This window comes from Mauremys mutica, chromosome 4, assembly GCF_020497125.1.
Source record: "Mauremys mutica isolate MM-2020 ecotype Southern chromosome 4, ASM2049712v1, whole genome shotgun sequence".
Taxonomy (NCBI): domain Eukaryota; kingdom Metazoa; phylum Chordata; order Testudines; family Geoemydidae; genus Mauremys; species Mauremys mutica.
The window spans coordinates 120,165,386-120,180,334 of record NC_059075.1 but is presented as its reverse complement, the minus strand read 5'-3'; the positions used below and the strand labels follow the sequence as shown (position 1 = coordinate 120,180,334).

Below are 14,949 nucleotides of genomic sequence, written 5' to 3'. Positions count from 1 at the left end.
TCTATAACTAATCCCTGCCTGAGATTCCAGCCAGGGAAATTAGGCCCATAGTACAACAGGTGATTACACCTAGCTCTGGGGAGCGATTTGGAAGGAACTAGAGAGCTCTGTAAGAGGATACATTGAAACCAGAGGCCTGCTAGCATTCTGCAGTGGGATGAAGGATTCTGCAGCATTTGAGTGTGCACGACTGCACAGCTGCCTGCAAGACCCCTGAGCTGGCCCCCTCTCCTTTGCATGGGTCAGAGAGCAGGTCAGCCTCAGTGAGCTATAAATAGAAACTGACATTGTGCATTGGGCTGCTCAGCTAGAGATCACACAACTACATATGGAAAAACCCCTGAAATGCAGCCACCTCTGGCGTGGAACAGGGCAGCTGTTTAACAGCAACGCTGCACAATAGGTTGGGACAGGAAGTGAAGGATTTTGGAGCCTGTTGACACAGCAGAGAAAATTTAGGGAGCAGCCCAACTGGAAAATGGCCAGAGAACTGGGATTAACACACCTCTGACCCTGCAAACAGCACAGCAAGACTGTCAGCAAGCACAAGCAGACCGATGGTCAGTGTTCTGTTTATATTCCAGTAGCACCTCGAGGCCCAACTGAGATTTGGACCACATTACACTAGACACTGTACACATCATACGGGATGGTGCCTGCCTGGCAGCCCTTGCAGCCTAAACTGACAAGACACAGGGTGGGAGGAGAGGAAGGATTATCACTCCCATACAGATGGGGAACTGAGGCACAATGACTTGCCCAAGCTCACACAGGGAATAAATGGCAGAGCTGGGAACTGAGCCCACATCTTGTGAGTCTCAGTCCACTGCCCTCCCCCCTAAAATGGCACCTCCTGCCCCATGCTACAGAATTACTTCCATACTAACACACTTTTGAGCAGCATCTGGATTTTGCTAGACTATCTCCCATCCAAATGCTGGCTAGGTTTGACCCTGCTTAGCTTATAATAGCCAACAGAACACACAGGAGCTTTAGAGCTCGGTCCAATACAGGTCAAGCACAGCATGTCAGGAGGATGCAGCATCCACACGAGAACCCATTCTTGTTTTGAATGGTGCCTTCTACGGTTAGTCGTTGCTCAGCTGTGCAGAATCTCTCTCTTTATAACGGGTGTGTCCAGCACAACGGGGCCTGGTCACTAAGTGTCACTGCAATAAAACTGTTACTAAGGATAAACACCACTTAGCAAGCAAGCTGCTGAGTTCCTCCAGAATTCATTCGTACAAGTGACCTGCCAAGGAAACACTTAATGGGGCTTTTGCCCTTTTCTAGCTTGTTTACGATGGATAGAGGTCTGAAATTCTTCCCCATTGCCACTGGGTTTTGCACTAGAAATTCACATCTTGTCTCCCCTGGAAGACTCTATGAATTACTGAAGAACAGGGTGGTTGGATAACATCACAGGTACAAAGGATATAACAATTGTAGAAGGGGGGGCGGGTTATGCAGACTGTTTAAAACTCTATTTAATTCAATTGCCCTGCAAATATTTGGGAGCAAAGATAATTCAGTTCAATAAGGATTCAAAACAAACAGGGGACACAAAATTCCTTTCAGGCCCTCTTCTTAGCATAAAGGGCAAAAGCCCGACTTATTTCCCCCCCACACACACACTTTTAAAGAATAATACATGGGGGATTTGGGGCCTGATCCAAAGCTCAGGGGATGAGTTCTGTTGAGTACAATGGCTCATAGAGAGCATTGAACAGAAGAGCATTTCTCAGGCAGCATTTTGCAATGTAAGGCACATCCCCTCATTTGTGTGCATATAAAAATCTGTCAGTTGTTCTTTAACGACTCAGCTTTCATTTAAAATAAAGGGGAAGTGACCAGCTATCATTGCAAAGAAAACCTCCAAAACATGATCTGTGCATAACTGATGCAGCAACAAGTGCCCGAGTTTGCAGAGAGCCTGAAACAAGCGCTCTGAGATGTGGCTGCCCCCATCATTTCAAAAGGCACTCACTCAGATGCTGCTAATGATGCTTTAAATGTCAATATCACTAATTCACTGCTCAAAGCACATAAGGAAGGAGAGGAAACATCACATTAACATCAACAGCGATGTTTCACAATGCCCAGAGAGTGCATGCATTGAAGATGCAAACATTAAGATGTGTAGCTAAGATGTATGGCAGAGCTGAAGTGGGGCCACAACTGGTTTTATTTTCCTAAGGGGGAGGAGGGGCTCAGTTTCAGTCATTTAGGAAACTACAAAAATTATAAAAACAATGAGGACTCCAGTGGCACCTTAAAGACTAACTTATTTGGGCATAAGCTTTGGTGGGTAAAAACCCCACTTCCTCGTTTTTGTGGCTATTAACTAAAATGGCTACCCCCTGATATTTTAAAGAAAAGACCTTACCCCAAGCAACAGGCATAGCAACCATGAAGAAAACAGGTCAAAAGTCACCGTGGGGAGGGAAATGCAATGATCAAAAGCCCGAGATAAAAAAAACAGGCTGAGAGCAATCTGACTGTCTAGGCACAGAATCCAGACTCATTTCAAAGGGTCATGGTCCTCTTCTTTCTATCCCTAAACATAGCCTTTCTAAATAAAGACATTTCCAAATATGGGCTTTTTAATAGTAGAGTTTTCAAAGACACAATGGCAGGGCAGCTCTGGCTGAACATTTCAGATTTGTAAAACCAAGCCTGCAAGCTTTTATAGAAGCTCATGTTTCAGAAACACCACCTACATCTCTGTCTGCTCATCCCTCTTGGTTAGGTGATACGCACATGGGCTTTTTAAATGGAGCTTCTATTTTGAGGGGACTATTTGGGGGGTTATTCATATTAGAGTCCAAAGGCCCCAGCCAAGATCAGTACCCCATTTTACTAGGCACTGTACACACACAGTAAAAATCCCTCTGCTTGAGATCTTACAGTTTAACTAGTGGAAGGGAAAGCAGCAGAGGTGAAGAGACTTGCCCAAAGTCTGAATCGGGAAACAGAACTTTGGTTTCCTAGGCCTGTGCCCACCCTGCTAGCCCATACTGCCACCCCCAGGCAGGCTTAATACTTGGCATTTTTCATCCAAGGATCTCAAGGCACTTTGCAAAACACTGATTAAGTCTCACACCACACCTGAGCTATTAGCTCCTCTCCACAGATGGGGAAACTGAAGCTAGCAGAGACTGCAACTTATCCAAGTCAACAGCAGGGGTGGGAACAGAACCCTGGAGTCATAACCCTCAAACCATTTCTTTAGGGAGAGCAGCTAGTCCCTTTGCAAGTCTCCTGTTGTGAAGCTACTTAGCAACTCACTACCCAAAAAGGTATAGCTTCCTCCTAGGTTAAGTAGACCCATTTTGCCTGCCAGAGGACAGCCAATACCTATGACCCTGCTCAGTGCCAGCTTAACACCTGTAAGCAGAGTCAGGATGAGCTCTACCCTGACATCTGGTGGTGAATTATAACGAGTGTGGAAAATAATTCAGGGGTTTGCATAGGCACACCCACCCCGCCTAGCATAGACCACGGCAGCCTGAAATGGTCACTTTGACAGCTGTGGGATCCCCAATTTCTCTGTTATTGGGGCAGGAGGAATAAAGTGTTGTTGTTACCCTGATTATGTGAATGAGGGACTATGAACCTGTTTTATGACAGAAGATCTCACCATCAACTAGTAGCACTCGCTAGACAAGGGACATGGGTTCCAAAAGCCAGTGAATTGAGAGAGAGGGAGGGGCTGGGGATTAGTATGTGTACCTGATGGTATAGACACCCCCCCCCTTTGAGGGCCTGGTGTACCCATTGCACCTTCTCTTCTCTCCACTGTTAAAGAGCAGAACTAATTTTGATTCCATTAGGAATCCACCTAGAGACTGCTCAGCTGAATTCACTTTAGGCTCATGGTGCCCTGGGGCTCCCCTACTGCAAGCTGAAATCACTAAAAGAGCAAAACTTACTGAGCTGAGTGCAGTGTTAACTAGTGGGGGAGCCTGCAGATCTATCACTAAGCAGCTAGCAGAGCTGAGCAGTTTGTGGGCTGGTTGGAGCGGCCCATGGAACAGCGAGCAAGCGGAGTGAAGTGGTTTGCAGGGACGGCGGGAGTGGCTCATGGGTTGGAGCAGCAGAACTCCACGGAGAGGTGGGGCAGTCGGCCTCGGCCTACGTAAGGTGCCCCTTAACACCCTGTGTGTGCCCCCTCCCATTTCCACCCAGGCTGGGGGGGCGTTAAAAGTCTGCAAATAAACTTTTGAACTCTGGGACAGCACTGACCATGGACAGAGACTTTTGGGTTGTTGGACTTTTGGGTGATTGGACTTAAGACCCTGAGGGGAAAAGGACATTGCCAAACTTACTTGGGGGTGGGTCTTTTGCTCATGGATTATGTTATGAATCCTGTTTGTGGTATTTCCCCAATATGATGCCACATTGTGTCCCTCCTTTATTAAAAGGACTTTGCTACACTCAGGCTCTGTGCTTGCGAGAGGGAAAGTATTGCCTCCTAGAGGCGCCCGGGGGGGTGGTATGTAATTGTCCCAGGTCACTGGGTGGGGGCTCGAGCCGGTTTTGCATTGTGTTATTAAAACGGAACCCCTGGATACTGAACCCAGCCCTTGTTGCTGCCAACTCAGAGAGGCAGAAGGGTTACACACCATTGGCAGGCACTCCTTGAGAATAGCTTGGGTGGGATTGTGCTATCCCGTTAGCCAGCCAGCTACACTGGTCTCAGGAGCCTTCAGGAAGGCATCTAAGCCATGAAGCAGGAATTGTACAGCTACACTAGATAGGGCCTGGTCTCTGGGCAAACACTATGCACAAGGCTCACAGTACAGAAGCACAAGAACCTGCTGACCTAACAGATCTAGGGGAGTAGTTCCTTTCTATCCTCTGCTGCAGAGCCAAGGAACTACACTTTGTTTCTCCAGGCTCAAGTGCCTCTGTTGGGTAACTGGGGACAGCTCCTGCTGTGTAATCAAATCTTGGTGAGTGTATAAGTGATCAGGAATGGTTAACCCCACTCTCAGACAGCCTGGATCACAGCCAAGGTGCATTATAGGGGGCAGGTGGAGTGAAGTAGCAGGTTCTAAACCACTGCAGGAGCTGGGCTATCAGAATAGACAGGAACAAAGATCTGATGAGTTTGCCATCACTTACAGCCACCAGAGTAGATAGGACCAAGGGTCTGATGCAGTGTGGCACCAGATCAGATACCAGACTAGAAAGAATCACTGGTCTAATCCAGAGTGGCGAGAGCTAGAATGAGAGTGACCAGATGTCCCAGTTTTATAGGGACAGTCCTGATTTTTGAGTCTTTTTCTTATATAGGCTATTACCCCCCACCCCCTGTCCCGGTTTTTCACATTTGCTGTTTGGTCACCCTAGCTAGAATACCAATCTGGAGGGGACAAGCAGGCTGAACTGGCATGGAGGACTCCTAAGAGTCACTTTATAATATTAGAGATACCAGGTGGGTGAGGTAATATATTTTATTGGACCTTCTGTTGGTGAAAGGGAGAAACTTTTGAGCTTACACAGAGCTCTTCTTCAGGGCTGGGAAAGGTACTCAGCATCACAGCGAAATAGAAGGTGACACAGGTTGTTTAACACAAGGACATGGGTGGCAGGTACATAGGCAGGGATAGGCTGTGCCTTCCCAAACAGCCTAGCATGGCCCTACCCACACTCCGCCCCCAAAGCCAGGTGCCCTCCTGCAGTTTCCACTCTGCCTTAGATGGCCTGCCTACAGCAGGGAATCAGGGGGCTGGTGCACTGGTGCGGGCGCTGCAGCAGCACTGCCCAGCCTCCCAGAGCTGGCCACAGCACCCGAAGCACCGGGGTTAGGGCCTCACCTCCCCAGCAGCCTGGCACTGGGGCTGCCGTGGGGGTTCTCTGGGCTCCAGTCGGATCACCGGCCACCCATGCATATAGAGTTCACGTTACAAAGGACCATTGAAGGTGAAGTTGGCAGTTAACACCTATGCAGTTATAGGACAAAAATGGGGGTTAGTGGGTTGTAGAGTGTTGTAATGAGCCATAAATCCAGCATCTTCACTGAGTCCACGATTTTTAGTGTCTAGCAAAGTTATAAATGTAAGCTCCCAGGTTCATCCTTCGACGGCGTCATGAAAATTTCCTTTGAGGGTGAGGACAGAGGGGTCAGCTATGGAGAGATTGCTTTGTGAAAAGCTTTCGCTGATGGGAAAGATCGTGTTTTTGTCTTTTATCATTTTTCTGTGCAAGTTCACATATGTGAGAGTCATATGTATCAGGGTAACATCTACAGCGCCAGAGATCACGGTCCCAAAGTGCAGCGTGCTGCACATACTCATAGTAAGAGAGAGTCCCTGCCCACACTCTAATAGTGAAGACAGACAAATGGAGAAAGGAAGGATCGTTATCCCCATTTTACAGGCAGGGAACTGTGATCCAGAGAGACTAAGTAACTGGGCTGAGGTTACATGGACAGTCAGTGGAGTGGAACCCAGGCCTGCCAAGCCCCAGCCAGTGCTGTAACCACTAGACCATCCTGTCCTCTGCAGAATTACTTTTGCCCAATGGATTGTTTCATTAGCTCAGGGGAGAAACATTGACTGCTCTGCTGCCTGACCCACACTCCTCCAGATCTGCTGTCACCCATTTCCCATGGGAGATACTAACAGCAGAGTCCCTGGTCTCACGCTCCTGCCAATGTGCAAAGAGGTACTGGAGCACAATGGACCAGCCCCCACGCCACACTGAGCCGCTCACAGTTCGTTATTTCATTCACAAACAAGACTGGAGGGAGATGGGCTGCTGTGAAAGCAGTTCAGTTTGATAGACAAAGCTATTATCTCAGCCACATGGTGACCCACAGTAAGGTGCTGGGGTGAATCTACAGAGGAGACAATGCAAAGTGAGCCAGGACTATGTTAGGGCAGGAGTTCTGGCACCTTCCTCTGAAGCATCTGCTGCTGGCCACTATCAAAGAAAGGAACACTGGTCTGAGCCAATCTGATGTTGTTCCTAACTGCAGAGATATTTACACTTGCTCATGCTACTGGGAATTGTTGGCAGAGCTTCCAAGCTGGGGGGGACTGCCCTTTCAGGCATCTTGTCATGGGAATACACTGCTCCTCTGCCCCCCTGGCAGCAGACTGAACCCGAGAAATTCATCCCACATAGCTTGGCATGAGACAGCCAGAACAGCAAGCCAAGAGGCAGGGCAGGTGGGAAGCCCCTTAATAGGTGCAAAAAGGTGATGGTGAAGCTGTCCTTTTAATTCTATAAAAAAAAAAATCCAGGGATTCATTGTCAAAAATCAGGGGTTCTCACACTGGGGGTTGGGACCCCTCAGGGGGTCACGAGCTGTCAGCCTCCACCCCAAACCCCGCTTTGCCTCCAGCATTTATAATGGTGTTAAATATATAAACAAGTGTTTTTAATTTATGGGGTGGGGGGTCACTCTCAGAGGCTTGCTATGTGACAGGGGTCACCAGTACAATAGTTTGAGAACCACTGGTCAAGATCATTCCCATGGTAACCTTAACTCTGCTCTACAGAGGGGATGGACACATTCTAGAAAGGTCTCCAGGTCTTACCTTTCCCTTGAGTATTTGGGTAACATTGGAGCACCATACGTTTAGGTACATGCCTAGATCTGTAAGAGGAGTATGCACAGTAATGCCTTCAAAGCACTCTGCACGAGGCAAAGCCCACATTCCTCAGTACGGAGACAAGTCTGAGATGACTGTCTCCAAAGTGCACACACAGAAGAATGCATCTGGGAAAGGCTCTCACCTCCTTCCCCAGAATCTGATCAAGCCACTCAGCTGTTCAGTTCTGTCCAACTTCCCCTGCAGACTGTGTGTGAGCTGAGATAACCAGGGAGAAGTTTAAGCCCAAAGGATCATTTCTGGACAAAGCTCAAAGCAAGGGAGAATAGGGATGTAGAGTGAGAGTTCCCTGTGGAGCATAGCAGGGATATGGCTCCTGTAGCAATAGTCCACAGAGCAGGGAGGGCACAGCACTACAAATCAGCCTGTGGCAGAACAGAGGGACAAGGAGAAGGCAGGAGCCAGACCTTTCCTCTTGGACTCTACTTTATTTGGTAAAACTCAGAAACCAAACCACAGAGATTTCACTTTCCAGACCCTTCCTCCCTGAGCACGCCACAAATCCTGTGGAGAGAGAGAGGCCTTCTCTATCCTTTGAGCTTCACCACCCAGACAAACAGGGCACCTCCAAAAGCCAGCCCGGTATCTCCCCCATCTTCCCAGCACCAGAGAAAAGGCTCCAGCCCATCCTCATTACAGAGGCAGAAGGGGGTGCAGGAGGCTTCCACTTCAAAACACACAATCAAAGAAAATCAAATAAAAAGATACTAAAGACAACAGTGAACGAGTGAGCCACAGGGGAAGTCCAGGCAGGGGTGACCCTTCAGCCAAGCGCTAGCAGTTACCCAATGGGAGCAATCGGCCATGACCAGTCCTGGGTTGGGAGCCGAGGTCCACAGGATTGGTGAACCCAAGCAGGAAATGACATGACACCCAGCCAAAATCACATCCCCAAGTCCCTAGCGAGATGGCTTCAGTTCAGAGGTTCTCCCCTTCCACCCGGGAAAATAATCGCAGCCTCTGGTGTCATAGTGCAACTGGCTAGGGACTCCCTGGCTGCAGGTGGGAAGAGACTCCATATTCTACCATGGAGGAAGATGCTAGGAGATGAGTCCGAATCCTATTAATGGATCCGGGTCAGCTCCTCCACGATCTTTATCAGGTCATCCACGGTGGCCTCTCTCTTCATGCCACTGCCATCGTCAATCTGCAACAAGGGACAGATGTGTTACAGCAGCATGACTGGGGGGAGAGGAGGAACAGCTCCTACAGAAGCACCCCTGCATGGACCAGGGTGAAGGAGTGCCATTCAAAAGACTAGTACCAGAGAACAGTTTCCCAAGATCCTCTGCTGCTCACCTGGAACTGACCGATTCTCACACCCGGACCCCATCTCACCTGTAGGTTTGCTACCACCTCCTGCATTTTGGGCCGGCTGATGTCCAGGAAGCTTTCAATCAAGTCACCGTCAATGAATCCTGTGGCTGGCTCTGTCTTGCGCTCAGTGTGAAATGATCTCCAGGTGCAAGTGAGAGTCAAGGAGCAAAACCCACTTAAACTGCATCATCCTTGGACTTCCTTAAACACCACTCAGAACAGAACTCCATCCCCAGGCATGCACAGCAGCTTCGCTGGACACACTGCCCTGCTTCCCACACTTACATGCTACATCCACGACCAGTGCAGCATTTGATTTACATCACGGCCCAGTATTTGAGAGAGAGAGAGAGAGAGAGAGAGAGACTGAGACTGTGAGCTCTTTGGGGCAAGGACTGTGTGCCAAGCCCAGTGGAGTCCCTGACCCCGACTGCAAAACAATACACACACTGCCGGATTCATCCTGCTACTCTGCAGAGCAGCTCACAACATTCCCCCTACCCACTGGCAGAGTCCCTAGGGCAGTGGTCTCCAACCTTTTTTATGCACAAGATCACTTTTTGAACTTAAGATCAACCCAGAATCTACCTCGCCCCTTCCCCAAGGCCCTTTCCCTTCCCCAAGGCCCCAGCCCGCTCACTCCATTCTCCCCTCCCTCCGTCGCTCGCTCTCCCCCACCCTCACTCACTTTCACCAGGCTGGGGCAGGGGGTTGGGGTGCGGGAGGGGCTGCAGGCTCTGGGCTGGGTCCAAGGGCTCAGAGTTTGGGAGAGGGCTCCAGGCTGAGCCTGGGGCAGGGGGTTGGGGTGTAAGCTCTGGGAGGGTGTTTGGATGCAGGCATCATATGGTCACACTGCACCTAATCTCGTAGAATCCACTGGACATTTCATGAGTTTTACTTTTTACTGTGACCCACTGTGGTGAGCTCTGATCACTTAGACATGGTGTCCCTGGCACCTTGAGCTAGGGCAGTGGTCACCAACCTGTCGATCGCGATCAACTGGTCGATCCTGGAGCCTCAGCCAGTCGATCGCAATCTTGGGGGAGTGGGTCTCCGTGCACTGCCTGTGCCTGCAAGCGCCATCCCCTTCCAGGAGTGGCGTGGGGCCACGGCAGGCAGGCAGCCTCTGAGCCCAGCTGCACCACTAGACTTTTAGCAGCCCGGAAATTGCGATCAACTGGCTGAGGCTCCAGGATCAACCAGCTGATCGCAATCGACGGGTTGGTGACCAAGTTCGAAGTGCCAGGGACACCATGTCCAAGTGATCAGAGCCCACCACAGTGGGTCACAGTTACACAAAGATCTGGTGAACTTCCATAAATTCTCCCACCACCCGGGCTCCTGGAAGTCACTCTAGGCTTTGGCTCATCAATTCATGAGTCAGCATTCTAGCACTCGCTTTGTCAGCCTCTATCCCACTCATGGCACAGCCTAACAGTCACGGTTTAGGTGACTGCCACTGTAAAGGCACATTCATTGCTAAGCTCCTAGATCTGCTAGAGAAGGTGGCACAGAGCAGGAGGATGGGGAAGGATATAAGGAGTGCTCGATCTTGCCCACACTCTTGATGACTTTATTGAGTCTGTTCTGCATATCCAGCAGGAGGTTGTACCAGCTTTCTGACAGTGACGTCACCAGCCCTGCAAGAGAGGAGAGGGCAATTAGGAGCAGGGCTGGACGCAGCAATTTCCTGGCAACCCTTGGACCACACTGTTGCAGCTTCCAGCAGGCTGGGAATGGCAGGCCCTTGCCTGGCAGTTAATGAGTAGAGATGGTCACAAGTGCTCCCCCCACCCAGGAAATGTAAATGGAAGTGAAAAAAATCACTCTCTTGCATATTTTCCAAAGAAAACTTCATTTTTCAGCAAAAATTCAAACCCAGAAAGATTAAAATCCAGAAAAGCTGGTGCCTCTCGGGAGCTGTAGTTCAGGTACCTTATGCTCCCATTCAATGTGGGCCAGGCTCCCTGATGGGACTACATCTCCCATGATGCACCACAATGTCCCCTCTTGGAGAGGGATGGCAGCACATCATGGGACATGTAGGAAGGCTGGGGAGCCCAGCCAAGGACAGCGAGTGGGAACATGAGGAAACAACTACAATTCACATGAGGCACCGCAGCAGCATTTCTAAATAAAAAATTCTATTTTTTTTTTTTTAGCAGAAGTATTTTAATTGCCCCCAAAAAATCAAAATTTGCTGGTGAGAGCGGACACTGTGCAAATATTTTAAATTTTTCATCAAAAACCAATCTGCCCATCCCAACTAATGGCTCCAGGAGGGCTCTGCTATCGAATCCACTTTAGCAGCTTCCTTTCAAGGCCCATGTTAGTGCCCCCTCCAGGATCTGAGATCCCACACAACAGCCCTCGCAGCAGGGCGAGAGGCAGCTGCGGAGCTCTCCCCTTACCGATCATTCCGTTGACCGTGCCGAAGAGCACTGAGCCCTGCGTCGGCGTTGACGTCTCGCCCAGGTTCTGCATGACCAGGGAGCCATGGCAGAACACGTTGACAAACTCCCCCAGGTGGAACAGCCCCACTTCCTGCAAGTGCTGGCGCTCCTCGTCAGTCGTGGCAGCGCTGAAATGCAAGGACCCTGGTAGGCAACGGGGTAAGAACACAGAGCAGAGGCACCAGAGACATGTCCCGCTGCACACAAGCACACTCCCCATCCCAGTACTCTGAGCTAACACATGCACCTCCCCACAGCCACATTCCACACACAGAAGAAAGGCAGGTCCTGCCAGCTAACACCCACCTACCTGTAAAGGAAGGGGATGATAGGATGTACCATCCCACCACCACCATCACGCCCAGAGCCAGCTTACCTGTCCTTCTGGCACACAAACAGGTTAAAAGCATTCTCTGCTCCCAGGAAGTTGTCATCGTCCAAGATCTCCACGGCACTCATCCAGTTTGGGTTGAAGTCTCGAGCAATCTTAAAGGAGATGACAAACACCAGGGAAGATCAGACCCTGCTGTGAGCCCCCAAGGTGATATCCTCATGAAGTCACCCTGCCCCACCCAACACCAAGGTTATAATGGCATGGGGGGATCCCACCCAGCTCTCTGAGCCCAGTGATGAAGTCAGGTGGAAGGAGAAAGTGCCAGCCCATGTCAGAGCTAGAGGAAGGAGGTTTGCACATTCACAAGGCCCCTTGGAGGAGCAGCAGGACTGCACAAACTCCAAACAGTTGATGGGATCACGATCCCATTTCCCCAGGAGAAGGACTCTGTGCCAGTTTCCTGCAGAAGTGGCTCTTTCTGGAGGAGCCTAGGAAGGTGGGGCCTTTGGATGAAAAGGCAGACTGATCCCTGGGAGGACTACACCAGAGATCCAGCTACCCCAGCAGCACATTCCCTACCCCAAGAACATAACAAAGATCCTGGTAGGGCAACCCATGTTGCTTGTGAGGGGGGCTGGTCTCTCATCAGGACACCTTGTACTACCAACCCTGCATCCCACCACAGGAAGCCAGAACAACCCACCTCCTGCCCCCATGGCAGGCACTGAACCAGATCCCCCAGCAGCCTGTCTCACAGGAGCCCACAGAGATCTGCCAAGGAGTGGCTTCAGTAGATCCTGTTCTTAGGGACACTGTGCCTCAAAGGGAAGCTCAACTCTGTTGGCTCTCTTCTGGACAGACTGCCCTCTCCTCACCCCACAAGCTGCTCTCCCTTTCCTGAAAGCCCCTTGCTGTACCACAGGATCGAGACCCCCATCCTTTGGATCACCCTGGGTGGAAGAGTATCAATACCTCCTCAAAGTTACCCTCCATGGGCTTGTAAGCAAGAAGCAGGACAGAGCGCATCAGATCTCCAACCAGGATGAAGTCCCCCTTGGTCTTCACGTAGAGAGCCATGATGTTATTGTAATGGTTACACTCTGTGCGCAGCTCCTTCTCTGCCGTCCACTCATACAGACGCACCTGAGGGAACAGACATGAACCAGGGCCAGCACAGAAATGCGAGGGACACAGCAGCCCAGAATAGCCCCGCACACCAGAGCTCTAGAGCTCTTTCAGTCTCGTGGCTGAGCCGTCTCCCAACTCTGGAGGAAACACTTCCCTGGGATATCCAGGGCCTTGCTGGAGCCTTACCGTGCTGTTGATGCTGGCTAGGAGCTTGCCGTTGAACTCCACCATGGAATACACAGCCCCTTTCACTTCCTTCTCAGCCAGACTCTGCAGTTTCCCTGGAACACACCAATAGACTCTTTGGTTACCCGCTGTGTCCCCCAAGAGCAGCTACAAGACCCTCTGTGGAACCCAAACAAGATGCTCTATTTAAGTCTGTTCTCTCCCTAGAAAGGCTAAGTCCATTTCTCAGCCAGTCTGTGGGCAACTGCTGGCCCAGTGACGGTAGCAGAAGGATGTGAGCGGTAAGACTGGAAAGACCATGGGATTCAGACTCTGATTCCGGAAGGAAGTTAGAGTGAAGGATTACTGTGTCCTAATGGGAGATGGGGAGAAGTTATCATAATTTGGAGGTTGGTTCACAGCAGAGCAAAAGCCCCCAAGCACCAGAACAGCCTGGGGGCACAAGCTTTCTCATGGACAACTGGCAACCATCTGTCAGCAGGCCTGTGAGGGAAGCCAAAGTGCCTGTTGCAGTGATGTCCATTCCCAATCCTCTGGGATTAGGGGGTGACCTCCCTCGGATGATTGGAGTGCTGCCAGGAGAAGGACCCCATACAGGAACTCAGCCTTCTCCCTCTTACCATCTGAGTAGTGGAAGACTACAATGCGACCCTGTTTGGGCTCAGCCTCCTCAGGATACACCATGGCCGTGCCCACAACGAAGTACGTGTTGGGGTCCTTGCCCAGCTTGCAGGAGACCAGGCTTAGGGCGTATTCATTCTGCAGGAACTGGTGAGCGTGGAGCACTGGGCATAGGAAAAAGAAAAGCAATTGGGTTGTGACTAAGAGCCCCCTCCCCTCCCATGCTACTGGACCAGCCTATCAAAAGGAATTAAGAGCCTGCCCCATGTGCCCAAGTGACAGAGCCGTCCTGGACCCCCCCTCTTTTCCAGCCTGTGCTTCCGCTTAATATAACCCCCTTGGCCTTACACCCAGCCCTCCTCCAGGAGTCCCCATCCCTTTGCCTTTCCTTCTGATAAAGCCTCTTTTTCACAGAACTGCTGGTCTCATCCATGCCCCTTTGCCATATGTGCATTGCAAGGGAAAGTGTTCCGCAGGTGAGCTGGGCCCCCTCCTGGGGGCAGGAAGAAGGGAGTATTTGGGGCTGGTACCTTCAAAGGTGTGCTGGTCTATGATGAGTAGATTGTGCACCTCCACCTCCTCTCCGAAGGATGTCTCGTGCGGGGCGGTGCTGCTGGAAAACAGCTTGCTGGAGCTGACGCTGCTGGACAGGGCCTGGGACAGAGAGCGAGCGATCACACCCTCAAGCTACTCGCAGCGGCCTGGCACACTGGGAGAGCAGAGAGGCTGAATGAGAGAGAAAGCTGGAAATGCAAGGCAGGGATAAGGCGACGAATGAGATCCCAGACAAGCCTCTTGGCCAAATGGGACACCGACGTGGGGGAACATTTCTTCCCATGGGAAAATCCAGATGCAGCTGCTCAGGGGCACATGAGCACATTGGACTCTCCCTCAGAGTCTTCTGAAGCCAGACTGATGGAACAGCAGAACAGAATTCAGGCTAAGGGCCCTTTAAGAAACACACAGAATGATGAGATGGAAGTTTCCATGGCAGCTTCTGAGAGGCCCTTTGTCTCAGCCATGGAGAAAAGGAAACAGCCCAGGATGGACCAGCGATCCCATCTAATGAGCAATCTGAATGGTAAGGCCCAGGGAAATGAAGGAGACCTGGGGCTTCGGGCTGAGAGAAAAGGGGAACATGTGGCAAGGGAAGCCAAGGAGTCTGCTAGAGATAAAAAGATCCAAGAGTCTAAGACAAGAGTCCCACCCTCCCTCCTTCCCAGACTGCCATGGGGTAGGGCAGTAGGGTACACGTACTCAACCTTGGGAATGACAAGATGGCCAA

The 14,949-nt window shown here is 50.7% G+C and overlaps 1 protein-coding gene and 1 long non-coding RNA gene across 3 annotated transcripts in view; one reads left to right on the top strand and one right to left on the bottom strand.

The window, feature by feature from the left end:
• Window positions 1–8,033: 8,033 nt before the first annotated feature.
• Window positions 8,034–14,949, bottom strand: part of DDB1 (damage specific DNA binding protein 1) — a 22,166-nt gene continuing 15,250 nt past the window's right edge. For both annotated transcript variants that reach the window (XM_045014602.1, XM_045014604.1), the window contains exons 19-27: window positions 14,195–14,318; window positions 13,664–13,828; window positions 13,044–13,138; window positions 12,702–12,872; window positions 11,772–11,881; window positions 11,354–11,523; window positions 10,480–10,582; window positions 8,964–9,087; window positions 8,034–8,772 (exon numbers count right to left, since the gene is read on the bottom strand). In XM_045014602.1, coding sequence (XP_044870537.1) covers window positions 8,689–8,772; window positions 8,964–9,087; window positions 10,480–10,582; window positions 11,354–11,523; window positions 11,772–11,881; window positions 12,702–12,872; window positions 13,044–13,138; window positions 13,664–13,828; window positions 14,195–14,318 — 1,146 coding nt within the window. In that variant the 3' untranslated portion in view covers window positions 8,034–8,688. The remainder of the gene's footprint in view (window positions 8,773–8,963; window positions 9,088–10,479; window positions 10,583–11,353; window positions 11,524–11,771; window positions 11,882–12,701; window positions 12,873–13,043; window positions 13,139–13,663; window positions 13,829–14,194; window positions 14,319–14,949) is intronic.
• Window positions 14,642–14,949, top strand: part of LOC123369256 — a 4,953-nt gene continuing 4,645 nt past the window's right edge. Inside the window, exon 1 of the long non-coding RNA XR_006578970.1 lies at window positions 14,642–14,745. This is a non-coding gene — a long non-coding RNA (uncharacterized LOC123369256). The remainder of the gene's footprint in view (window positions 14,746–14,949) is intronic.